Here is a 26,512-nt window from a genome sequence, read left to right as displayed (position 1 = left end):
AAATTTTTGTTGAATCAAGTTTCGAAAATTGCGCCTAAAAAAAGTTCGAAAATTTTGTATTCAACAAATTTTCGAATTGAACAGAAACTTGCTTTCGGATTTTCTAAATTCTTTTATGTTAAGTACAGCTGAAGGTCTTATTACAAAAACATTTTTCTTTTGAAATTATGCCGGATAAAAGACTAATAATCGAGGCTAAAGTCTCCGGATATGTCCGGCTGCTATTTTGGATTCATTCACCTGCACTTTGTTTGTTTTTAGTCGTGTGAGCAATTCAAACTAATCTCTCGGAAATTGCACGAGAAACCAAACACGATCGAAGAGCTGACCGAAATGCGAGAATGGATGGCGACCATTCCAGGTATACATAAACATATTTTTATTACAATTCAAAGAATTTGAATTGTATTGGGGCGCTGTCTTTTTTTTAAGATCTGTTCACACATTTTCATGATTTCTGAAGTCAAATTGGAGTAGTGATTTTGGTCACGCCGAAACAGGAAGTCGAGCAATAAAGCGAGTGGTTTTGCGGCTTGAAATTTTTTCGCTCTAAATTTAAAGTAGAGTGAGATTAAGGTGTTTGAACAAAAATTCGCTTTATCGGGAATGGTTTTTTGTTCACATGCGGCAATTTCACTTTGATTTTTACTGTTTTTTCGATTTTTTGGATCGGATTTTTTTCTAAATGGTTTTTCCAATCCAATCATAGTCCGTTCTAGGTCTAGTTTTCTGTTTAGTCAATGAAAATTCTTTGAATTGTACGTCCGGACTTGTCCTGCTATGTTTTATCAATTATTCTTTCTCTTAACGTTTTTCCTTGACCAATGGAGTAGCTTTTTTTGCAGTTACAATCGAATTGTAACACTGATTGTTGGTCTAGTAAATTAGGAATGGCGGTTTTGGGTTCCGACTCGACTGTGTGAACAAAGGACTCTTTAGAATTGTACAACACTTTACAGCGAAAGACTTCTGTTCAACTCTTTAAAGAATTTGCAGTCCACCTGCCGGTATTTCTGAACTCAGTATGTCTGATAACAAGTTTTCGTTTCAAAAACTGTTTGACATTTTGCGCATTGATACATTTGTGAGCGATCCAACATTTTTTATCCCGTGTGAGGACGGTTTTTCGTGTCATTCTATTTTTTTTTTAGTTTTTGGATAAATAATAATAATGAAAATGTGTCCCAAATGACAATTTAATTTGTTCATGCTTTCAACTAATAAGAATTTCCACGACTAACTAAGATTCTATAAGAAGATGTCTAATTAAGGAATTTTTTTTTTTGATATAATTTTTATACGTAATCTTTGATTTTTTTGCGGTTAATTTAGAAAAATTAGACAACTAAGTTGTTGTTATTGAATTATCTTCGTATGTGTGGCAATTACCGATTAGCATAACCATTTTCTGCTCTTCGCTTGTAGGTGAGATAAAGAAGCACAAAGAGACAATAGACAAGGCAATGGATGACTATCAATTGATAGAAGAGTTCTATTACAATCTGTCACAAGATGATTTCAACGCCAAGTACACAGCCCTCTTCTGGCCAAATAAGATTGAGGAACAGGTATGAAAACAAACAATAAATAAATAAACGTAAACAACACTAACCTGGTCGAGAAAAAAGTATTTTGCTGGGCAATCCATGGTAATGCAGGGTTTTGTGCCCCAATCTTGCAAGATCTCAGATGATAAAATTTAGTTTTTTCTTTCAAGATAAAAATTTAAATGGGTTATTTTTTCAGCCAGTTTTGATGGCATGGAGAATAATGGAATGTGATTTCTAATTATGCTTATAAACGATTAAAGTAACGAAACAGATTTAGTTTCTTAGCGTGTCAACTATCAAAATGGCAGTTTGATTCCATCAACGCTTAGTTTTCTATATTTTTCATCAATAATTTAGTGGATATTTTTAGACCTCTAGGCTGTATACAATTCATTATCAATGCAAACACCAGCATTTGGTTGTTCACGCATGCAAAATAAAAAAAACATTGAGGCAATTCTTGTAGAGAAACGACAACATATCCCATGTCACTAGCATGCATGTACTATGTTTCTGAATGTTCTCTGTAGATAGCTCTGTGTTTTATAGAAGTGCTCTTGAATGTGTTTGGTATATTTTGTTATATATTATATTACATTATATATATATATATATATATATATATATATATACATATAAAATTATATATATATATATATATATATATATATATATATATATATATATATATATTGCTTGTGTTTTCGCAGGTTGCCCAAACAGAAGATACCCTGGAGGCTGATGAAGAGAGATTCAGAAAGTTGCAGCAGAGTGACCAGGCCGCATTCCAGGAGAAGATAGATTCTCTTCAGGTAAATTTACCTCTCAATCACATTTTAGTTCCTTGATTAATATGGGAATCATAATTTATTTGATGATATCGAGAGATGACACTTATGCGGCGAGAGGTTATTAAGATAATTTGATGAAAAGTCAAATTACGAAAAAGAAGTTAGGTTACGTTTCAAGCAAGGTTGTGTGACTCTGCAGAAGTCACTTCGAAATTCTGACTTAATATCTCGAACCGCTTCGTGGTTCTCGGCTAATAACAGACGTTCTCGCAGTGACTTCACCAGATTCACTTTACATAAACTTAAATTCTGACATTAAATATGCGAACTTTTGACCTTGTAAAATCTGGCACTGTTGATTTTGAGCTCTTTTAAACTTACGCTTGCGTGTTTCAAGTTTTCTGTAAGAACCGTTATTTTATCTAGTAGAAAAAACCTGTCTTGGAGAAAATACTATTTTTTGCCATTGGGTCCCAGTTGGGTTTTTCTTTGCAAAAACCCTTCTAAGATGTTTGGAACCAAGTTATGTTTCAGATAACAGTTGCTGGGTTCGCCGGTTTCACTGACAAGTCGAAGGCGGTCGAGATAGGCAATGAAGTAAGGAGAGTTCATAAGAGTCTTTTGCAGGCACAGACAGACGCACAGCTGTACAACCAGCGTGAACGACTCTTCGATCAGCCCGTCACTAATGTTAGCCCGAATTCAGTTTTACTAAACGTTTTATTTTTCGCTTTGGAAATAGTTTTGCGTAAAATCATGCCACAAAACAAAGTTAGGCAAAGTTTTTCTGAGTTGGTTTTCTTTTATGTTGCCAAAATTTACATTTGTATTTTCGAAGCTGCGATGATCACCATAGAAATGTTTTAAAAATAATTTTTGGCTAAGTTAAGTGAATTGGTGCCACTATACTAGTGTAAGAGTGTAATAAACTTGAAAAAATAACTTCTCTTTATGCTAATTTAGCATCAAAAATGACCTCTATATATTTATTTCCTCTATGTAAGACATCGAATTGCTATATTTCGAGAGCCTTAAATATTCTGGAAAAATAATTTTCTTGCAAGATGATTACAATGTTGCAAGAGATGGCTATATTGTTTTCGCAAGTTCGTTCCGATCGAGCTCTGCTATTACTGGTGGTTTCTGAACCATCATTTTTCATTTTGCGCAGACCTTTCCATAATTTTACTTGACCGTGTGTTAAGAGATCTCAAAACTTTGATTGAATGTGTTTTTCGGAATTTACAGAGTTACTATTTAAATTAATAATTGTTTCTGTTACATTTCTTTTCACTCCGTTTCATTTCTTTACAATTATTCTCTCATTTTGGAAAAGAGCTCGTTTTGTTCTTCTTTTTTATTTTCATATGTTTTAATTTGCTCCGAAAGTTAAAAAATGCCGCTATATTGGTCGTAAAAGCTCGCCAAAATGAAAAATTTGATCGAAAACATCTTTTTTGCCATACGCTGATCATGATCTAACTTATTCAGATGAAATGCTTATTTGCCACAGAGGGACGGTTAACTTGCGCGATCTCTCATTTTGAGTTTTGGAATAAATTTATAAATTTTGGGATGAGTTTTTGGATTTTGGAATGAAATCTTGCAAAACATTGTGAGCGGCTTCAAGACAACTTTTCGAAGTCGACCGTTGTTTTCTTACTACAGAATCGGCATTTGATGACACTCTCTAGTAATAATTAACACTGACAGAATTGCTAACACATTTGGTAATTATATTTGAAAACCTAAAAATATAGTGGATTGTGTACCTCTAAAATGTGTTAATTTTTTCGATACTTTTTTTTTAAAATATCAGACATATTTCGCCGAAAATAACATTCCTCAATATATCAATTTCTTTTGAAAATAAAATGAGTAATGATATCTGAAATTCAATCGCACGTTGAACGAAATTTAGCGTCACAATATTTGAAAAACCCTTATTGTTGAGCAATAATTTAAGTTTTTTTTCGTTCACAGGATAAAAGGTTCAAACTACAAATTTATACAATTTTCCGCGATAGGATACAACTCTACTATAATCTATCAATACGTTTTATTTACATTAAATTTTTTTCACAATACATTTATGGTGAAGGCAATTAGAGAGCTTCCAATGGAGAAAAAGTGACTAGACTGCTAATTTTGACGTTTTGTTTTTTTAATTGCAGACTCGAATATAGGGCGGTTACAGAATGTAACATATCGATTAAATGAGGATTAGAAGTTTGTTGTGTTGAAACAGTTTTCAGTTATTTCTACAGGTTTTGTTATTTTTAGTTTTTGCTATTAAAAAACGAGAAATGTAATTTGTTTCAAAAAGCTTAGATGTGCAATTTTATTTTCTGATGCGTGTTCCTATTTTTCAGTGCAGATTCATCATAGTCTTTTAATATGATTTTTTGAATCAGGCAGTTGGGATCACATATCTGCGAAAACAATTTGCTCAACGAAGCTCTCCAAAAATTAACTTGCTGAGTAATTTTTAATAGCAAAAACTAAAAATATCAAAACCGTAGTTTGCACTGGATAAAAAGGTGAAGGACTTGCTAATCTTCAACATTTTTCCGTTGTTTTCTAATTGCAGCCAAAAATATAGTCACAATTTTCCTTAAAAGAAGTTAACTTTTGTTATTTTTGAACTGTTTCTCTACGGGTTTTTAGGTTTCGCTATTAAGGAATACTTAGATAATTTTTGGAGAACTTCGGTGTGCCGATTTTTTTGCTGATACATGTTCCTTTTTGCTTGTTTTAAGCGCGGATTTGTAAAATCTTTTTGAAAGCTCGTATTTTCTCATTTGCGGTGTAATAGGTTGTCTAAATTTCGTTGAAGCCACAGAGAGCGCAAATGCTTATCGCAGACCCACCCAGCATTGTTCGGCTTTTTAAAATCATTTGCTGTTCTCAAACTTCATAATATTGAACTATCATAATTGTTTTTCGTAAATAAATTAAGTTTGCGTCATATGAAAACCAGAGATTGCTTTAAAACTGCTGTTCATAGATCGTTTTGGTATATCTATAATTTTAGAACAAATTGTGAACAGACTGATCAGTGTCTGCTATCATCAGTGTCTGAATTTTTTGAAAAAATATTGGTGATTCTCTGCTCATTGTTAATTGTGAAATTGTCAGGTATCGCGGCCTCGTTCATTTTAAATTGGAGAAGTTTGGAAATATTTTTTGGGGCAATTTTGATGCCAAGATTTTTTTAGACAATTTTGAAATAAAATTATTTTGAAAATTTTCGTCGTTTGATAGAATCATCACTAATTTACATTTAATATTTTATATGCCTATAAATTATACGTTATTTGTAATGGCTTTTCCCGCCTCTTATTTAGGCTAAAATTATTATTACCGCAATTATAATTCAAATTAGTTTGTTCACCTAAGGTTAGGAGGACAAAGCATTCGTTAACGTGGGAAGAGATAATAGATCCCATTTTCGACTTGAAGAGTAATTTTTTATTTTGAATACGAAGTTTTCTGGAAACTTTTTAAAAATTTGCTATCGATCAAAGTTTGAAGCAATTATAGTAAACGTGTTGGTCTTTCTTATACAAAATTGTTTTGACTTTTCGAGTGACTTTTACGCCCTTGACCTTCTGCGTTTTGCGTAATCTCAAGTTCTCCCTCTTTCACAATTTCAACAGCTGAACTCAATTTGCGGTTAACTTCTAAGAGTCAAATGAAAATTGCGCCAAAATTGTTGTATTTTTTTCACTTTTAATTTTATTTGAACTTATGCGGGTTTTTTCTTATTTTTAGTACGAAGTTGTGAACAAACTGATCCGTGACTTTGAACCCTTCCGCAACTTGTGGATGACGGCCTCTGATTGGGTGAAATGGTACGACTCGTGGATGAACGACGTGTTGGAGAGTGTAGATGCTGAACAGGTGGAGTCATGCGTGACCAACTCATTCAAAAATATTCACAAGGCTGTCAAGTCCTTCAAAGACATTCCATGTTAGTTGAGATGGCTTTGCTTTACTCCGAACCTCGTGAATTACTTTTCTCAAGAAGTTGTGCGTTTAAAACCAATGCTTTTTTTACAGTTGAGAACATTTCGGTCTATATAAAAAGCTTTAAATGCTTTGTTTTTGAAGAAATAAGAAACAGTTCAAATTTGTATACATTCGAAGCAGTACACGTTTTTTTGTGGATTTTTCTGCATGAGTTGTTTTTTCTTCAATTGCTAACTGAGCAATCAATATGTTCAACCCAAACACAGTGTTTGAAAAATGGGGTCTTTTCCGCTTGTGCCCCCTCCCCAGCTTGGCGGGTGCATATTATTTGCATCCCCAAGACGCACGTGCCATATTTTCACATAATGATCCACTATGTAATGACACGTGCTCAGTAACGGGGGGGGGGGGTGTTACTAGGGGGCTCAGACGGAAAATAACCACAAAATTTAACCCAACAATAGCTCTTAGTAGATCGTCCGTATTTCTGTTTCAGCCGTGCAAAGCGTCGCCCAAGACTTCAAACAACAAGTGGAGGAGTTCAAACCGTACATTCCTCTGATCCAGGGTCTCAGAAATCCAGGTATGCGAATGCGTCACTGGGAGAAACTCTCGGAGGACTTAGGGTTCAAGGTCATTCCTAAGAAGACCCTGACCTTCAGCAAGTGCCTGGAAATGAATCTACAGAAACACATTGAAACTATTGCGAAGATTGCAGAAGTTGCTGGGAAAGAATATGCCATTGAACAGGTAAGTTGATGCAACAATTTCTGTTGAATTGTTTCCGCCACGAAATTTTATGAACAGAAAAATTTAGTTCTCGGTTTGTGTCAGGAGTACACAATTTGGCTACATTCGTAACTGAAACATTTTAACAAAGTAAAATGTTTTAAAACTTTCAAAATTAATTTAAATATGTTAAAACGTTAAAATATTAACGTTAAAACATTAAAATATGTTAAAACTTTCAAAAATAATATCAGTTTGTTGGAATGTTAACACTGCGACCGGTTGTTATTGACTTTGAATGTTTTCGTGATAAAAAGTCTGGTTTCATAATAAAGAGTAGTCTGCAAGGTCTATTTTTTAGCAATTTATAGTCTTAAATGTTTGGATCAGGTCCGAAATCAAGAAATTTTGCACTTATGACTCAACGTGATTGAAACGATCCTTCCACAAATATTGTCAAATTCAAAATAGTCAAAATTATTGAAAATAAATTATGAGACTGGTTGGGTCCATTTAGTTCAACATTTATTTGTAGAAAAAAACATGGGGAAGCGTTAAAAGTGGAGTCAACTGAAAGTCTTTTGTTTTGAAATTTTAGAGTTAAGTTTGACGCAAAAACGACTTTTTTGAACTCACTCTCACAATTTTTCTAATGAGGGTAACTGTACCTTTTTGTTCAAAATTAGACCTTCGGAAGCGTTCGGAATTGAGGCATGCAAAAACTTTCCAAGAGTTGAATTTTTGAAACCGAAATTTGTCTTTTAAACCTTTTTGATTCGATTTCTGCGAAAACAACAAACTTTTCCTATTTTTTGCTAGCGTATTTGAACAAGTCAGCTTTAATGAACAGCCTATCTTTTTGAAAAATATATATATTCTTCTCCAAGAAAGAATGAAATTATGGTTCATTTTTTGTTAGTTATATAGCACAAACAAACGCTCGTTGAAAGATTGTATGCTATCTTTATAGCAGTACAAAGACGTACAGGTTGATCTGTACGTCTTTGTACTGTGATAAATTATTTTAGTTTATTGAATAGCTAACCTCGAAGTTCTCAAAAAAATATTTTTTTTTGGAAAAGTAGCTTTTGGTGTCTGAAACTGTTTCCTGGTCCCAATTAGGCCAGAACAAGACTTGGATACTCTATTATTCGGAATTTGAACGGAAATGCATTTTTTAGCTGGAGTTAGCGACAGCATTTATTTCTGCCGTGGTGGTGTTTCCTTGGTGTATGATTTCATATTTTTCTCTTTGTCTTTTAGATGTGCTTTTTATGGTCATATTATTGGTTAATTTGGGCAAATATCAGATTCAGCCCATCTTCAATCTCGATTCTTTACCCTCCAACTGTTGAAAAAATTAATTGAGCGTATGCGGAGTGCAATCAAACCACGGCACTATTTTGTATTGCTGCTTTTTATAGACTTTCAAAAAGTTGAAACGCAAGAAAACGTGCCAAAAACTCTAGGCATGCCTTCGAATATCCGCTTTCTGATATGGGCATGTTTTAAACTTGAGCTTTGGCTTTTGAAACGTTCGCTAGCGGTTCAATTTTTTGTTACGAACTATAGTTGAAATTTATAGTTTATTTGCTGCAACCACATATAGAGATGGCGATTTGAAATCTTAAATATAGACGCTAGCCTGCTTTTTTAGTTGATTTAACAAACGCGTCGACAATATTTTCTTTTTTTTCTATAACCATGCTCTCTGTATTATAATCAGAAGAATTATGCGCAGTTTTTAAAGATCTTTTTGAATTTGATTGTTGATATTTGTAGGATGAGAAAGCGTCGATCGCCAGATTTTCTCATCAATTTTTTATTTGAATGAGTTGTAAAAATTGGTTTCTGCGAAGTCAAAACTTTGCATGCTCAAGTTTAAGGGATATCTTAATTTGACTTAGTTTTAAGGTGTCATTTATTCTTCTAAGAAATGTTAATTGGAGGATTAGCATTTTTAAAACTTTTCTCTTTTCTCGAAAATGTTAATTGTAGAATTAGCATTTTTTTGAAAAAATTTTCTCATAATTATAATTCATCTCTCTCAATTTGTCGATCTTTTAACACATTGTAAATTTAATACAATTTTAAACTTTCCCAATATGTGACGTATGTTTCATTTATACTTCTTAACACTACATTGCCTTTAAACTATGTTCTGTATTTTATAGTTCATACTCAAAGGAATTAACAATGTTTTCTTTTTTTCATTGGATCCACACCAAGCTTAATGTGCTTATTTAAAAGCAATTAACAATTTAACTATGATCTCCGACAAAAGAACGCTGCTAGTCTTATAGAGTTTCTAGAGTGACAACCAGAACCAGTAACAGGTCAATATAACTTTCTATAATTGTCATTTCGTGTTCAAAACGGAACATATATCATTTGCGATTAACTGTTGTCAGAAATCGTCCTGGTGGTTGAGTTTAATTTTTTGAAATCATTTTTTTCTTTTTTCAACAGGCTCTAAACAAGATGGAGAAAGACTGGGTCCCGATAGTGTTCGAAGTGATGCCATATAAGGAAAGTGGAACTTACATCCTGAAGAGCAATGAAGAGTGCAGTCAATTATTAGATGACCACATTGTCATGACTCAGAGCATGTCATTCTCGCCGTTCAAGAAGCCATTCGAGGACAGAATTAATAACTGGGAGACTAAGATGCGACTTACACAGGTCTAGAAAGATGGCTTAGAACAATTTTAATGGTCTGATTTTTGTATTTTGTCATTAAAGTGTTCAAAAAAGTGTTTTAGAATAAGAGAAACAAGTTGAGAACCAAGATGCGACTTGCACTTAAGTCAAATGACGTTTTCGAATGATTATGTTGGTCTGATTTTCGAATTTGATCAAAAGATAGAGAAGGCTTTTTGATTGAAATAAAGTTACACGTCTCGTGTGACACGGATAAGCGCTAGCAACTTGAGATATTTCTAACCCGATTTTCGACTATACATCTAAGCTGCTGGCGTTGAGAGTAATTATCAAGAGATTGATTTATGCGATTAAATATAATATATGTTAAATCTAATAACGCAATAGTTGAAATAATAGATTATAACATCCCTTTATTTGCCATTCCATTGTCAAAGACATTTCATTTAGGACGTTTTGGACGAATGGCTGAACTGTCAGAGGTCGTGGCTATATTTGGAACCAATCTTCTCTAGTGACGACATAAACAGACAATTGCCCGTAGAGGGCAAAAGGTACCAGACCATGGAGAGAATGTGGAGGAAGCTGATGAAGGAAGCTAAAGAAAAACCACAGGTATTTTTTTGTTCCTCTTTTGGTATTTTGTTATTTTCCATTATCTTTGGAACTGGTCGCTAGTTCATTTTGGACTTTTTTATGAACACTATTCGTTGTATTGGTGCATATTTTAGTATATTTTAATGTCTTAAAAAGTTATCGGGTTTGTTTTGATTAAGGTATTTCTATGGGGCTGTGAGTACAATTACAAACTTTCCGTGCCACAAGATTCAGCTAGAAATAGCGACTGTTTTCAACCGAGCCTCCAGAAATAATGCATATCACAGAGTACTGAATATGTTTTCCCAAAGTGTAAATCAAATAATATCAGTTTATCTTAATGTCGACTGACTCCCCCTCCCACCCCCTCCAGTTCTCGTATACTGACTATTAATTTGAACGGCTATAAATACCTGCAAATATTGTATGTTTAAATGGTCATTTTAGATTGAACTATTAAAAAATTATTACTCATTCTCATTTTTTTTGCTGGTTTTCAAGACCAGGAAGAAGTAATTTTTACATATCAGGTAATCCAACTGTGCCCGGAACCCCGCAAACTTGAGAACCTGAAGGACTGCAACAAGCTCTTGGATCAGGTGCAGAAGGGTCTGAGTGAGTACCTGGAGACTAAGAGGAACTCGTTCCCTCGATTCTACTTCCTGTCAGATGATGAGCTCCTCGAGATCCTGTCACAGACTAAGGATCCCACAGCTGTACAGCCACATTTGAGGTCAGCCTAGACTTGACGGGGGAAGTTTTGTTTGAAAATCTTTAAATTTCAAAGTTCGTTTTTTCGCTAGAATTGTAACTGATGCTTGAGGCCCCTATGATGAAGCACAACTTATAAGTACCCCGGATGAGGTTGTACATAGTTTGACCATGCACAAAGTTGTTTATTGTTCAAACATTTTTTCTCAAAGTGAGGGAATATGCATGCGAGGCTGGCTTTTTTTCTTTCCCCTTTTTTCGGTAAATTTTCACTTCTTGTTTACCAATCTTAAAGAGAAACCGCATTTTGCCCCCAGGATGGAAATTTGATATATATAAAAATTATCAGAAATTTGAAAAAGGGGAACTCAAAGGAATAATTGAAAAGAAAAAACATCGCTCGGGGTGCGACAGATCCCGTTGACATTTAAGATCAACTTTGAAATTGTAAAACTAAAAGCAGAAAAAAGTATTTTTTTTCTAAATTCTAGGGTTATTTTTGAGAACAATTCTTCATAATTCATAATAACTCCCCTTTAGAGTCTTTTGAAATCCTTGGAGAAGTAAAAGCACAGGATTCATGAAAAGAGCATCAAATCAACCAAAGTCATTATTTAAAGGTAAAGATGAAAAACTTTTATCTTTTTTATTTGTTTTTTAATAGCCGCCCTCATCTTCTCAGCCGGCTATTATAGCGCTCCTATTTTTTTTACAATCCAGGAATTGGATTGTATTGGTGCTCTGTCTTTTTTTTATTTTTGTAAGATGTTTTCACACCTGTTTTCATGACTTTGAGCCTTCAAAACGGGATAAACAGGTATAGCTCAGCGGGCATCAAGTTTCATTAGAGGCCCGCGTTTAGTAGTCGCTCAAGTACTCAGAGTGGTGAAGCTACTTGGAAGGCCGTAATTCAAGGTTAAAAGTTCATTTTTGGTAGTTTTTCAGCCTAAAATAATGAAATTTTTAGCACTTTTTCGTCATTTTTTGGATTTTTAGTTAGAGCAGTCAGAAATTGAGGTTTATTAAAGTTGATAAAGGTCCTTTACAAGACGTAATTGCTTTTTACGGCCACTTTAAGCGCTATATCTATTGCTAATCAAGGTAATATAACAAGGTAATATAAACAAATATAAACAAGGTAATTTATACTAACTTTTTCAAATTGTTTGAAAATTTTTGTCATTTTTTGAGTTGTATCAGACTTTGATGTCAAAAAAGCTCCTCTGGGGTTTAATAGTAGGTTATTGAATAGTTTCTAGTGGTAATGAAGTGGTTTTGAACATTTTAACTTCATGAATTTTGCCAATTTTTTTAATATCAAATTTGTTTTTTTTTTCAAATTTTCTGACATTTTTTGTCATTTTTCAAATTTCCAGCCCCAGGGGGCAAGAAGCCTCATCTAGGGTTTGCTAACAGTTTACTGAAAATATTTTTTGGCCATGGAGTGGTATTCAACATTTTAATATCTTTTACCAATTTTTTTGATAAAGTTGCAATTTTTTTCTTTGAATTTTTGAAATTTTTATTCAGTGGCCAGGGAACCTCCTATAGGGTCTGCTAGCATGTTACTACATAGTTTTTAGGGGCAATAAATTGGTTTCCAATTTTTTAATTTTGCAATTGTAGGGAATTTTTTATATAAAGCTTGCAATTTAAAATTTTCGATTGATTTCAAATTTTTCGATTTGGTCATTCTCTGAGTTTAACTATCTTTACTGGCCAAAGAAAGTTTTTAAATGTTATAGACAGTTTACAAAACAGAACTCCATAGTCAAAAAATGTTTTGACCTTTTTCATAGCCCTATTTTTGGAAATTTTCAATTTTCTCTTCTCAGTTTCTTGATGCATTTGTTATATTTGTCCAGTTTATCTACTTTTAGTGGTAGATTCATCTCTTTCAAGATTTTTGCGTGAGTTAATGAGTATTTTGAAATGAGTCATATATGGCCTTCAAGTTAAAAGCTTCAAGGGTTTTAGCAATGATAGTTTTTTGGTTAGTTTGTTTGATTCTTTTAGGTTCTCAACTTTTGAGATTTTGTCTTGTTGGCTGGGATTGTTGAATTGATCTGATGGTCAGGTTCATTAGGTGTCTTTCATTCAATGACTTGGATTGTATTTCAGGACTTGTCCTGCTATGTTTTTTTACTTCGTCGAATAAAAAAATGTTTCGCTTTACCTCATTTTGCCGCCTTTTCAACATTTTGCGTGAAATCTTTTTGACTTCTCTAGGCTAGTTTCTCTCTTCTCTCATTCTGCTAAAAGTGATTTTGAACATCAGTTGCTCAGCAAAGCAATTCAAATGAAAAGAGTTAGTACAAAAATGGATGCCAGAAATAGAAACGGGATAAACCCATAAAGCCCAATTTTAGATGCCCGCTATTTGAAAGTCGTTCCTATAAGTCTTATTTACCATCTCTAATGCTTATTGGTATTGATAGGAGCCCCTGTAGCCTCTCTCTAAGAAGCAGAAGTATGTTCAACTACGAAATGCCATCAAAATAAATCGAACTTAAAAAAATGTTTTTGTACAAAAATCTTTTTTTTTCAATATCTTCTGTTATTTCAATCCCAATCATGCTTATTGTAATCAACGGCGGCTATTTTCCGGCAATCTGCCGGGTATGTTTTTATATTGTCATTGCAGATCGTTCGAAATAATCACCTCTAGTATCATAGGGTACAGAACAATTTGAGGGTTAGAGACCATATGAGTTGCGAGGATGAAAAATTTAATACAAATGTTATTAATAATTTTTTTGAAAATTGGCAAAAAAATGTTTTTTTTTTCTGTTTAATTTTGAAATTGCTCTTCGAACTGATCTTTCCCAGTCTTCGGGCGTTTCTGTAAATTAAAACTAAATAGGTTGTTGATTGTGAAAATCTTCATATCAGAAACGAAGACTTTGTTCGAAGGGAAAAAATTTCTTTTCTCCCAGCTCATATAAAAATTGATAAAATTTCTGTTAGACTCAATTAGAAGCAGAGATAAAAACTGTCAAAAATATTAAAATAATGAATTTTCCGTTTTAAATATATCCAAACTCAAATCTGTGTTTTTAAAATTTAGCAGGTGGCACATTTGCGAGATTTTTATAATCACGAGTCGGTCGATTATGCGCGTTGACTGTCGATTATGAATCGCAACATTTTTCGAAAAACTTCAATTGATTCATTCCAAGTTTTAGTGTCAATTTTACAAATGCCAGTACAACTGCCCCAGGCAGTCCATAAATAGTTTTCGGGAAAAAATCCAGATCTAAATGAACGGTTACGAATCTTATGTAAAGATCAGAATCTAAACGTATGTTTTTAACGATCATTTTTTTTGGTGGCGAGGTTTGTATTTGTGTTTTATGTTTTTGTATGTGTGTGATCGCGCTTGTGTTGATGAATGTATGGTTGCTTGTTTATGTAATGTGTTATATATGTTTGTATAAGAAGGGAAGAGAGAAAGAAAGCTATTTGGAGAGAATTCCTTTCATTGTTAGTCACAAACAAAGGCAGAGTGCAAAAACTGTCAGAAATTATGAAAAATTAGAATTATTTATTAATCTCTGCAATTTGCGGCTTCAAATATATTTCCAATACCAAAATTGTGCGTTTTTAAGTCTCAGTTATAACACAATTGCAAGATTTTTCAAAAATTAATGCTCCCATTGTCCTCATGGACCAAGTTTGTTTGCCAAGTTTACTGTTACCGATACAATTGCCTCAAGATTTCTTCACCTAGTTATATAGAACAACAATTATGACATAAATGAACGGTAACAGAGGAAAGATCAGATGCCATTTTTTTGTTAATTGTTTGTGTGGGTGCCTCTGTTGATTTATGTATGTTTTTGTGTGAATTTTGTGTTACAGCAGAGATAAAGGTAGTGTGAGAGAATTCGTTCCTTCAGAGGTTAGACACAAATAGAGGTAAGGTAGAGTTCAAAAACTTTTAGAAATTGCAGTTTTAAATATATCCAAATTCAAAACTGTGTTTATAACAATTAGCTGGTGGTACATCTGCGAGATATTAATAAAATCGAATCGGCCGATTATGATCGTGAAACATCAAATATCAAAAATTGCGAAACATTTCAAAAATCTTCAAACAGTTCATCCCAATGTTTTGTGTCAATTTAACAATTATCAATACAATAACCTCAAGCAGTCCTCGTCAACTAGTTTTCCGTAAAAAACAATCAAGACCTAAATGAAGAGTGACCAACCTTAAGTAAAGATCAGCCGACAAAAGGAATTTTTTTAACTAGAATTATTCTTGTATTTGTGTTTTGTGTGTGTCTGGGCGCCTGTGGGTTTGTATATGTGGTTGTTCGTTTATGTTATGTGTGTTTTATGTTTGGTTAAGAAAGGAAGAGAAAGAGAGCTATTGTGAGTTAGTTCCTTTAATTGTTAACACAAACAAAGAGACCTCAAAAACTGTCGAAATGCATGAAAAGTTAGAAGAATTACTTAATAATTGCTGCAATTTGCGGCTTCAAGTATATTTCCAATACTGAAATTGTGTGTTTTTAAGTCTCGCTTATAACGCCTCTGCGAGATTTTTTAAAAATTAATAGTCCCATATTGTGCTCATGAAACATGAAAAGTGACAAAAATTATCGAAAAACTTCAAAAAATGAATTTCAATTTCGATTGCGCTTACAATTTCCTCAAGAATTCTGCCCCTAATTTATAGAAAAACCATTAAGACGAATGAATGGTGACAAAGTAAAGATCAGATGCCAATAAAAATGTTTTGTTTTTGTGTGAATTGTTTGCAAGAGACAGAGAGGGAGAATGAGAGAGAGAGAGAGAAGAGAGAGAGAGAGAGAGAGAGAGAGAGAGAGAGAGAGAGAGAGAGAGAGAGAGAGAGGTTATTGTGAGAGTTGGTTCCTTCAAAAGTTAAACACAAATAGAGGAAGAGTTCAAAAATGGTCAGAAAAATGTCAAAATATGAAAAATTACTCAATATTTGCTAAGAAATTGCTTTAAAAAATTCCTCATCCAAAACGGTGAGCTTTTAAATTTTTTTGATGACATCTCTGCGAGATCTTTAAAAATTGATTGGCCCATCATGCTTATGAAAAATAAAAATCGATAAAAATTTTTTTGAAAAACTTCAAAAAGTTAAATTTCAAAGTTTAATTTTAGAGTTACCTTTACCGACACAATTACCTCAAAATTTTCACCCCTTTTTTCTTTCAAAGAAACATACTCAGAAAACCCGAATGAACAGTGACGAACAGTGAGTGCTTATTTATTGTCAAAAAAATTTAAAATGTCGTTTTTGCTGTTGGGCTTTGTATTTGTGAGTTGGTGTTTGTTTCTGTACTATGTGTGGTGCGTATGTTTGTATGGTTTTTAATTGCTCTCAAACGAAGTTTGTAGCAATTATATTAGTCCTGTTGGTCTTTTTTTTATGCGATTTTTCGCTTGACCTATTTTTCGTCTGACGCTTTTGACTTTCCGTCCTCAAAAACGGGATAAACAGGTAGCGCCCAGCGGGCATTAAGTGCTCTTAGAGCCTTTCAGCTCTGTTTCACAGCTCAAACTTTTTGGAGACTCTCAAACGACCGCTCACCGGTCGTTTGAGAGCAATTCGCCCGACGTTAGTCGGTTATGTTTCTGTTTCTGCCTCTTTCAAAATGTACTACACTTATCGTTGTGGAATGACCAATGTGATTTTGTGGTTCAGACAGTACAAGTAATTTTCTCCAGTGCAAATAAGTTGCTTTCGGATACTCCCAACCGTTTCTGTGACAGAATTTAAAAGTTATTTCTGTCACCAATTTAAGTTTCTAGGTACTAATATTGGGAGTGATTTTCATAGATCGGGAGCTGTCGTATTGTTGTACTAATTGTTTGCTTAAGAATGTTGTCGAGATCTCGATCTATTTATATATGCAGAATGGATGCAGATGTTAAATAATTAAAGCTTATAATAAAAAAATTAAAAATTCATGTCGGATATCTTTTTTAGTGATTTTTATTATTCATTTTAATAATTTTTTAATCGTTTTAATTGATTTTGATACAGGAAATGTTTCGAGAATGTTGCCAAACTTGAGTTCGAGAGTGACCTGAAGATCACGAGCATGTACAGTGGGGAGGGGGAGAATGTGCCCTTCTGCAGACACATCTACCCCGAGGGGAATGTGGAAGACTGGATGTTGAAGATCGAGGATCTCATGAAGGACTCCGTCAGAGATCAGGTCAAGCAGTCCCTTGTGGACTACAAACAGGTATGTCGGATTGGTGTCCCCTCTTTTCACCCCTATTTGTTTTTCCCCTATCATTTCACCGGTTACATGACAAATTGCGCAATTCCTTTTTACCCAATGCTCTTTAATCTTTTCGTTTAATTATCCGATGTTCGTTTGTAATACTTTCGTATCAAGTCCCACTGGACATTTATTTATAAAGTCGGTCTAAACAGCCGTTCTGGTAATTTTTACAATATGGTAACTTAAAATTGGTATTGGGTAAAATGGAGTTGGTTAAATTGTCCTGACACCCATTTCACCCCTATTTTAGTATTTCATTTTATAATTGGTACCGTTAGCATTGTGAGAAGTTTCTCAAAGTGGGAGAAGGACAGATTAAAATCCAGATGTAAAATTTTTTGAGATTCTTGGGTTGTTACGATAGCATGACTGTTTGCAACAGTTAAAACTAGTTTGGCAAAAAATATAAAAGTTATTTTTTCCGGCGAAGTCGTCGGCTCAAACTTTTTCTACCTATTTCTGAGAAATTTGATTTTGATTAAGTGTGGAAATATTAGGACACTGAGAACATGAAAAAGTGAACTAATCAAGACTGCTTAGCAGATTTCAGCACAGATTTTTAGAACAAATTGACTGTCGATCGTTATTGCTGAGAACTCGAGAGCTCTACAGACCTGCGTTCGCATCTACAATTGAGCATCTGTGTTATAGAGACCCCGAACCGAGTGGGTTTTGAACTGGCCTGGCCAAGTTGTAATCGCGGGTGCCCAGACATACTGGACAGAAGAGGTCTCGGGGTCAATTGAAGAGCACGACCTGCCAGGACGACTCCAGAAGTTGACAGACCAGATCAAGGATCTCGTAGGTCTGGTCAGAGGGAAATTGACCAAGATCGGAAGGATGATCTTGAGTGCTTTGATTGTGATTGAAGTGCATGCTAGGGATGTCTGTGGAACCCTAGTTGACGAAGATGTCCAGAGTATCAATGATTTCGAATGGATTAGCCAGCTTAGGTAATTAAAACAGAGTTTTCTGTGGATTTTATTGACATATTATGGATAGCTTTTGGGTTTCTAAGTTTGGCGACCGCAGGGTCGTTTCATATTCATGTTGTGCTATCGGAGGGAAGATGCTGGCATGTTTTTATTGGTTTACTATTTTTCTGTTTACACATCCACTATCATACTCGGCCACGTTTCATTTGTACTCTTGAATCCACATCGACCTATTGATGAAGATTATAATCGTTTAAGCTTGCTTTCTTTTTCCAAAAAGGTTTGCCAAATTTAGCTAAACAAACGTTTGCAAATTCTGCTTAAAAGTTTTGAATAACTTACGTTGATTTCTGGCACGGTACTGGCATCGATGTTTTTGTTGATTTCTGGCATCGATGTTTTTGTCAGGTACTATTGGTTGATGGACGAGAACCCAGACGGAGACATGTACACGAAGGCAGTTAATGCCAGATTCCACTATGGGTATGAGTACCTTGGAAACACTGGACGTCTGGTTGTGACTCCCCTCACTGACAGATGTTACCTCACACTCACAGGTTGTTCACTCATTGATTTATCCTCATTCATAAACGGATGGTTATCTTTCAAGATAACCTTTATAATCTTGCCTCTTGTAAAATGAGCGTCGTTTTCAAGAATCTTGTCCGATAACCATCCCAATTTTACTGGGGAATGGTAGTAGCGCAGCCTCTTGAACATTTTTGTTGACATAATTTTGGGTAAACTTGTTAATTTTAGGTATTAACTAAAATGTTGTGTAAGGTTCGTGAACTATATAAGATAAGCAAAACCTTTGACATATTATACGCTATTTCGTACCTCATAAAAAATCAAGAAGAAATTGCATCAGCACCAAAGAATAAAGTTGTAATATACCCAACTTCGACTCTGACTTAAGAAATTATTACAACTTTATTCTTTGGTGCTGATGTAATTTCTTCTTGATTTTTAAATAAGCCAAGCTTAAAATCTGTATATAAGACCGATGTTTTTTAATAGTGTTAAATCAATAAAAATAAATTTGCTAGGAGCAGAAAGCAATTCAAGCCTGAAAAATAATAAATGGTGTTAATTTCAGGAGCACTCAACTTGCAGTTTGGAGGTGCCCCAGCGGGTCCCGCAGGAACTGGAAAGACTGAAACTACAAAAGATCTGGCAAAGGCTTTCGCCATCCAGTGTGTCGTGTTCAACTGCTCAGATCAGCTGGACTATCTGGCCATGGGAAAATTCTTCAAGGGTCTCGCAAGGTTCGATTTATCTTCCTTGTTCATAGTTTTTGAATTAATTTTTTCGTTTATCCTCACATTTCCTCTCTATGTTATTATATCATGGTTAACCCCAATTTCCGTCACCGTGTTTCTTTTTGAGGTCTATCTCATAGACGAGTTTTTTCGAAATCAGCTTCAGAACAGAATTAGATATTCTAATTATTATCAGTGTCCCCCCCCCCCCTTGGTACCTAGTAGAGAATCGCTACCCCTTTTGTGCTATACTTTACCACAATATTAGTTGGCCTACAGTTTAGATAGCCGAATTTCGGTTTAAGCGCAATTGCGGACCGCTGTTCACGGCCATGCCTCTCGCATGCGCTATGGGATGTAATCCGGAAATCGCGGGTCGGTTATCGCGGCGAGGCGCGCCCACCGACCCGCCAGTCGGAAATTCTTTTCGCTTTGTATTCCAATTCGGCTAATTGCCCTAGCATGGCGCGTTTTTTTCTATCCATTTTAACACAGTATGAGCATACACGGAAAGTTATTAGTCGTCTCTGATTGGTTAAAAAATCGCTCGCTTAAATTCTATTCAAGAATGGCCCCCTTTTGCAAAAGGGGGCAATTGTTGAAAAGATCCATATGTATATATATATATATATATATATATATATATATATATATATATATACATATATGTATATATAAATATACATATATATATATATATATATATATATATATATAATATATATATATATATATATATATATATATATATATAAATTCTAATAGATTATACCATCCCTCATTAAGCTCTATACATTGCAAAAACAAGCATCAACATGCTAATGTGAACAAAAATTTTTTCACGGGGAGAGGGGGCTGTTCAGTACGTACCTTATATATTATTACAATTCAAAGAAATTGAATTGTATTGGGGCGCTGTCTTTTTTACGACTCGAAGAAGAGTATTGGAGAAGTGCTTTTTTTAATCAATTTTATTGGAGTGATTTTTGAAGCGGGAAATGAAACGCATGAAAAAAATGGAGTGCTTTTTGTGCTGAATAAAAGTGAAGAGCGGAGCGAAAAGAGTGGTTTTTGTTCATACCGCTGTTTTTAAGAGAGCGAAAATTTGATGTGTGCAAAAATTTTCTCTAAGCGAGCTTATTACAATTCAAAGAATTTGAATTGTATTGGGGCGCTGTCTTTTTTTTAAGATCTGTTCACACATTTTCATGATTTTTGAAGTCAAATTGGAGTAGTGATTTTGGTCACGCCGAAACAGGAAGTAGAGGGAAAAAGCGAGTGGTTTTGCGGCGTGAAATTTTTTCACTCTAAATTTAAAGTAGAGTGCGAAAATGGTGTTTGAACAAAAATTCGCTTAGTGGTTTTTTTTGTTCACATGCGGTAATTTCGCTTTGATTTTTACTGTTTTTTACTGTTTGAAAATTCTTTGAATTGTACGTCAGGACTTGTCCTGCTATGTTTTCTGGTTCGTTTTTATTTATTTTTCCTGCTTTCGTTCTTACTTTTACTCTCGCTTTCAATATTTTTCAGCTCGGGTGCTTGGGCCTGTTTTGACGAATTCAACCGGATCGATATTGAAGTACTCTCAGTCGTAGCCCAGCAAATCGCTACAATCCAGAGAGCCCAGCAGCAAAAACTGGACCGATTCCAATTCGAAGGTGTAGAACTCGTACTCAAAGCCAGCTGTGCGGTTTTCATCACTATGAACCCAGGTTACGCTGGGCGAACGGAGCTGCCGGATAATTTGAAAGCCCTGTTTCGACCGGTTGCTATGATGGTACCAAACTACACTATGATCGCTGAGATTTCGCTGTACTCGTTTGGGTTTGACAATGCGAGAGGATTAGCCAATAAGATCACGACTACGTTCAAATTGTCCTCGGAACAGCTTAGTTCACAGGTTTGAATTTTGGATTCTCACTTATCACAAAATGGATTCCAATAAATGATTGCTAATAAATTGAATTAAATAAAAAGCGTGTGCAACGAAAAATTGGTGATAATCGACGAGTTTATTGATTTTAACCCCATTATAACGTATTACCCCAATCGTATATTGCATTTTTTACCCCAATTTATCGTATTCTTGAGCATAAAATTCTTTTTATATATATGTCCAAGCTTCAAATCTTCTTATATATTAAATGAGTGACAGTTTATAGGGCTGCATGTTTAAGAGCTTCGAGTGGCATGTTTAAGAGACCTATAGAACAAGCATAGTTAAGGGGACTCGTTATTAGAGGTCAATGACCGAAAATACATTCAAACAAAAAAGTCAATGTCCGAAAAAGTGTTTCAAAAAGGTCAGTGACCAAAAATATCCAGAACCAAAAAAAGGTCAACGACCGCTAAAGGAAATGCTCTAAAACGACTGATGATAGAAAATGGGACATTGGTAGAAGGGCCCTGATGAGTGGTTTATGCAAATTATAGATTGGTAAGCGACGAAAGCCATGATTAAGAAAAAATGAGGAGGGGAAAAGACCTCTAGTCTATATATTAATCGCGTGAACACAAAAGGCGGCATGTTTTAGAGACATCACTGAGCAGCATGTTTTAACAGTACTACCGAAGAGCACGTTTAAGCTGTTGTTTAAATGGGGTTAATGACCGAAAAAGTGTGCGTTCAGGTCATTGACCGATTAATGGTTCTAAAAGGTCATTGACCGAAAAATGTTTCAAAAAGGTCATTGACCGAAAAGTGTTGACAAAAGGTCATTGACCCAAAATAATGCTAAGAAGTCGTGTCATTTACCGAAAAATGCTTTGCGAAAAACCCTGTTGCCGATTTTTTTTTGTTAAAGGAAAAGACAATAATCGGTGTTTCAATAAACAAAAACAATAGTGTCGAAAAAATCATTGGCCAACTAGTTGCTCAGAAACAGGTTTGTGACCAAAAACTTCTTAGGAAAACGGTCTGTGACCGAAAAGCTTCTGATACGGAAAAGGTAAACGATTGAAATTGTGTCAAGACAAAGAGGTTTGACCGAAAAAAGAACTGTTTTTTGTAATTCATTGTGAAAAAATTGTTGTTGATGAGGTTGTCTTGAAAATTTGTAACAGAAAAGTCAATCACCGAAAACTTCAAGAATTCAAACGTGGATGATGGAAATTTTTTTTGTAAAAGTTTCTTTGTACGAAAGTTCTTTCAAACAGAAGAATTCATCATAGATTCGCTGTACGAAAGTTTTCTAATACAGAAGAATTCAGCGAACGAAATTTGTGAAGTATAAAAGACCCAAAAGGTGCCGATTCAAAAACCAAAGTTAGGTGCCAAAAAATTGCATATGACAACACTGAGGTCTTGAAATAAATACAAATTTTCAGTGCTCAACAGAGGACTTTCTCATATTAAGGACTGTTCTAATAAATTATTGGGAACAAATCTTGATAGGTGAATAATTTTCCTTTTATTTTTTCGAGGGAAATTTTGTTGGTGGCATTAGCCAGCCCTTTAACTCAGTTGTGTTTGTTAACTTCGTAAAAGCGTTAGCAAAGGATTGCCAACGATTCCTTTTTATAAGCATATTCCTCGTTTTGCGGCAAATCCAACGTGTTCTCATTAACACATTCATCCTTTTTATGAAAACCGAAATTCATTGTCTCACCCAGGATTTGTTTTCTCTTCTCTTTTGAACTGTTGTATCTCTCTCTCACCAATTTCGTTCTGTCTTTTTGTTCTATTGTGCGATCTTCTATTTGTGCTCTTCAAGTGTTTTCTCCAACTTCGATATTTGCTTTGCACTCAAGAAAATATCACAGTTAGATTTTGAAATTTTTGTCTTTTTGATTCGTTTTCTTGTTTCCTATTGGTTTACTTACGGTGGGCTCCCGATGTCCTACGGTTTCTGTTGCATTGTATCCTTTCTTTCTTACAGTTAATTGTAGCTGTTAAAAAAAATTTGTGTGCAGCACCTGATTGTTGCGTTATTTGTTTTGACTGTACTTCCTGTTAAAGATAATTCAAATCTTTTACTACCAAGAGTTTACTATTCAAGTCTTTTACTACTACTACTACTCAAATTTTTGCTTTTGCCTTTTGCGCTTGCTCTTTATCTCGCTGTTGTTGCACTTTCTCATGATTTCGGCTTGTTTCATTTTGCTGTCCCTTTTTCCTTCATTCTATGGTTTTTGTTTTTTCTTGCATTCTTTCTCTCGCTCACTTTCCTCCTTGCCCTCTCTCTCGCTCTTTCTTTTCTTTTCTCGGTTGTTTACTCACTTTTTTTCTTGTTATTTGACTGATTTTAATTCAATTTTTTGTTTCCTATCGGTTTTCTTAAGGTGGGTTCCTGATGTTCTTATGGTCTCTGTTGCATTGTATTCTTTCTGTTTTTCCTCTACCATCAGTTTCGATTTTTCCGTCTCTTTCTGGTTAGTTACCTTTTTTTAGCGTGTCGCTCCTGTTTGCTTTCTCCCAGACTCATTTTTTCTGTTTTCCTTCTCTGCTTTCAACCTTCTTTTGTTCTGTCTTTTGGGGTTTTTTCGTGATTTAAATCTATTTATACCTCATTCTTTATGCCTCCTTCTATCTGTTTTGATTTTGTAATGCTCTCTCAGAACGTCTATTACGCTTAACTCGCAAAAAACTTTTATTTGACATATTTGGCTCTCTTCATTTTTTGTTGATGTCCAAAGTAATTTTGCAAAAAAAAATCATTGAAACGATTGCATGTACACCAGTTATCACGAATAAGTTTTCAATGAGAATATCAGTTGATAAAGTTTCAAGATAAGATGCCCTCAGATGGCCTTTACGGACCTGCTAGTTTAAAATTAAACGATCGTGCACTTTTACATGCTGTTTTTGATTCATTGCCGGGGTATTATAAGACAGTAGTATCAGGAAATTGTAAAGGACACTATTATATTGTTTCAGCTGCGTTAATACAGCTTTGTCATTAATTAGACATAACATTTCGATAGGACTTCATTGAAAAAGAACGTTAGTATCAAAAGCAAAGTCAAAATCCCTAAAACAAAAAAATGGCTCAAAGAATTAAATGCATATTTGCTCGACCAAAAAATTTTGTTCCGAAAGGACACGATGAAAGCGATATTGAATGGTTTGTTAATTTCTCTTGAACGAAGTTCATGGCAATTATTGTAAACGTGTGTCTTTTTTATGCAAAAATTTTGCTTGACAATTTTGATTTTTCGAGTGATTTTTACGCCCTTGCCTTTTTGCGTTTCGTGTGATCTAAAGTTCTCTCTCAATCACAATTTCAAGTAGCTGAACTCAATTGGCGGCAATTTAATACTTAAAAGTCAAATGAAAAGTGTTCACTTTAAATCTTAATAGTGGTATATGTTAACCTCTAATGTGGTTATTTGAAGCCCACTATTGAACTTCTGAGTCCCATTTAGACTCACCCCCCTCGACTGAAGCAGGCTGCAATTGATTAGAGCTCCCACTAGTTGTTCGCGAGCAATTCTTCTGACGTTTAGTCGGTTATGTTTCTCTTTTGTGCTCAAGACACCAGTTCTATTCTGACTAGCCTGAATATATACCTAACAACTTTAAAAGGACAAGCAAAATTGGTCTTCAAAACGTTTGTTAAAGTTGTTTTCAATATTAATATCTAATTTTAAATAATATATAAGTTGTTTTCAATATTAATATCTAATTTACATCAAAATACTTCACACTTTTAAAATATTATCGAAAAATCATTTTTTTCTGTTCTTTCAATCCCAATCGGAGTTATGGGAATTGATGGTGCTTATTTTATTGCACTTTTTATATGTTTAATAGCCGCCCTCATCTTCTCAGCCGGCTATTTTAGCGCTCCTAATTTTTTTTCTACTTCGTCGAACTTTTTTTCGCTTTACCATTTTGCCGCTTTTTCAGCATTTTGCGTGAAATCTTTTTGACATCTCTAGGCTAGTTTCTCTCTTCTCTCATTCTGCTAAAAGTGAATTTGAACATCAGTTGCTCAGCAAAACAATTCAAAATGAACAGAGTCAGAATAAAAAGTTGAAGTCAGAAATAGAAACGGGATAAACCCATAAAGCCTACTTTTAGATGCCCGATATTTGAACGTCGTTCCTATAAATCTTAGTTACCATCTCTTATGCTTATTGGTATTGATAGTAGCCCCTGTAGACTTAAAAAATGTTTTTGTACAAAAATCTTTTTCTTCGATATCTGCTATTCCTTCAATCCCAATCATGTTTATTGGAATCAACGGTGGCTATTTTCCGGCAATCTGCCGGGTATGGTTCCTATATATAATTATTTTGAACATCAGAATCATGCGTATGATTCTAGCGTATTAAAGAACTTATTAAGATATTAGTTAACATATTAAACAGCTGTTTTTATATTAGGCATGGTTTTTGCCATCGTTTAATTGTTGCGTCCTCACTTTAGTGGGAGGGAGGAACTATATACTCAAATGGATTTTTTTGTTCAGTCAATTTTCGCCGATCGATATATTCATTGTAGAGAGTTGTGAGTGGTATCATTAAAAAGCCCGTACAACGTTGAATATAGAATTAAACGGTGATTTTTCGAGTTTTAAAGTTTTGTGAATAGTAGACCAAGGGTTTTTGTTTCTACTTCCTAGTCTCCTTGAATCAGACTATTGCATGTTTTCTAATCTAACTCAATGAGTATCTAAAATGCATGGTTTATATTTGATATATTGAGATTTTTCATTTGCCAAACTATCTTTCAGAAATATATAGAATAATCAGCCGTTTAGTTGAGCGCGCAGTTATATCAGCGCTAGAATTGTACTCTCCATGAACTCGCATAATCAAAAACTGTTCCGACTATATTGGAGCACGCTGTTTTTTAAGACCCATATCCACGAGATTGAGCTCCAATGAACTTAACATTAGCTTTGAGAATGAGCTCGTGGTTTTTAAGGCTTGTCAAAATGTTTTAGAAAATTATCTAAACTGAATTTTTATGTTTTGCCTGCACTTTTTGTTCTTTTTGCAGTCTCATGGCTTAGTCTGTCTAATAAAAAATTCAATTGTTTTGTTTTATTGGTACAGATTAAACTATACCGTGTTTTCAGTCGATAT

General features: G+C 34.4%; 1 protein-coding gene across 1 annotated transcript in view; it reads left to right on the top strand.

Moving 5' to 3' along the window:
- LOC142352043 (dynein axonemal heavy chain 1-like) overlaps positions 1-26,512 on the top strand; it is a 234,705-nt gene that overhangs the window by 30,788 nt on the left and 177,405 nt on the right. Inside the window, 14 exon segments of the mRNA XM_075404390.1 lie at positions 262-361; positions 1,426-1,568; positions 2,261-2,362; positions 2,876-3,031; positions 6,116-6,314; positions 6,810-7,063; positions 9,512-9,724; positions 10,154-10,318; positions 10,831-11,033; positions 17,037-17,241; positions 17,935-18,236; positions 18,627-18,775; positions 19,318-19,486; positions 21,011-21,380. Of these exon segments, the coding sequence (XP_075260505.1) occupies positions 262-361; positions 1,426-1,568; positions 2,261-2,362; positions 2,876-3,031; positions 6,116-6,314; positions 6,810-7,063; positions 9,512-9,724; positions 10,154-10,318; positions 10,831-11,033; positions 17,037-17,241; positions 17,935-18,236; positions 18,627-18,775; positions 19,318-19,486; positions 21,011-21,380 (2,730 nt within the window).

This window comes from Convolutriloba macropyga, chromosome 13 (assembly GCF_964194025.1).
Source record: "Convolutriloba macropyga chromosome 13, txConMacr16.3, whole genome shotgun sequence".
NCBI classification, from domain to species: Eukaryota; Metazoa; Xenacoelomorpha; order Acoela; family Convolutidae; genus Convolutriloba; species Convolutriloba macropyga.
This window is presented reverse-complemented; position numbering and strand designations above follow the sequence as displayed.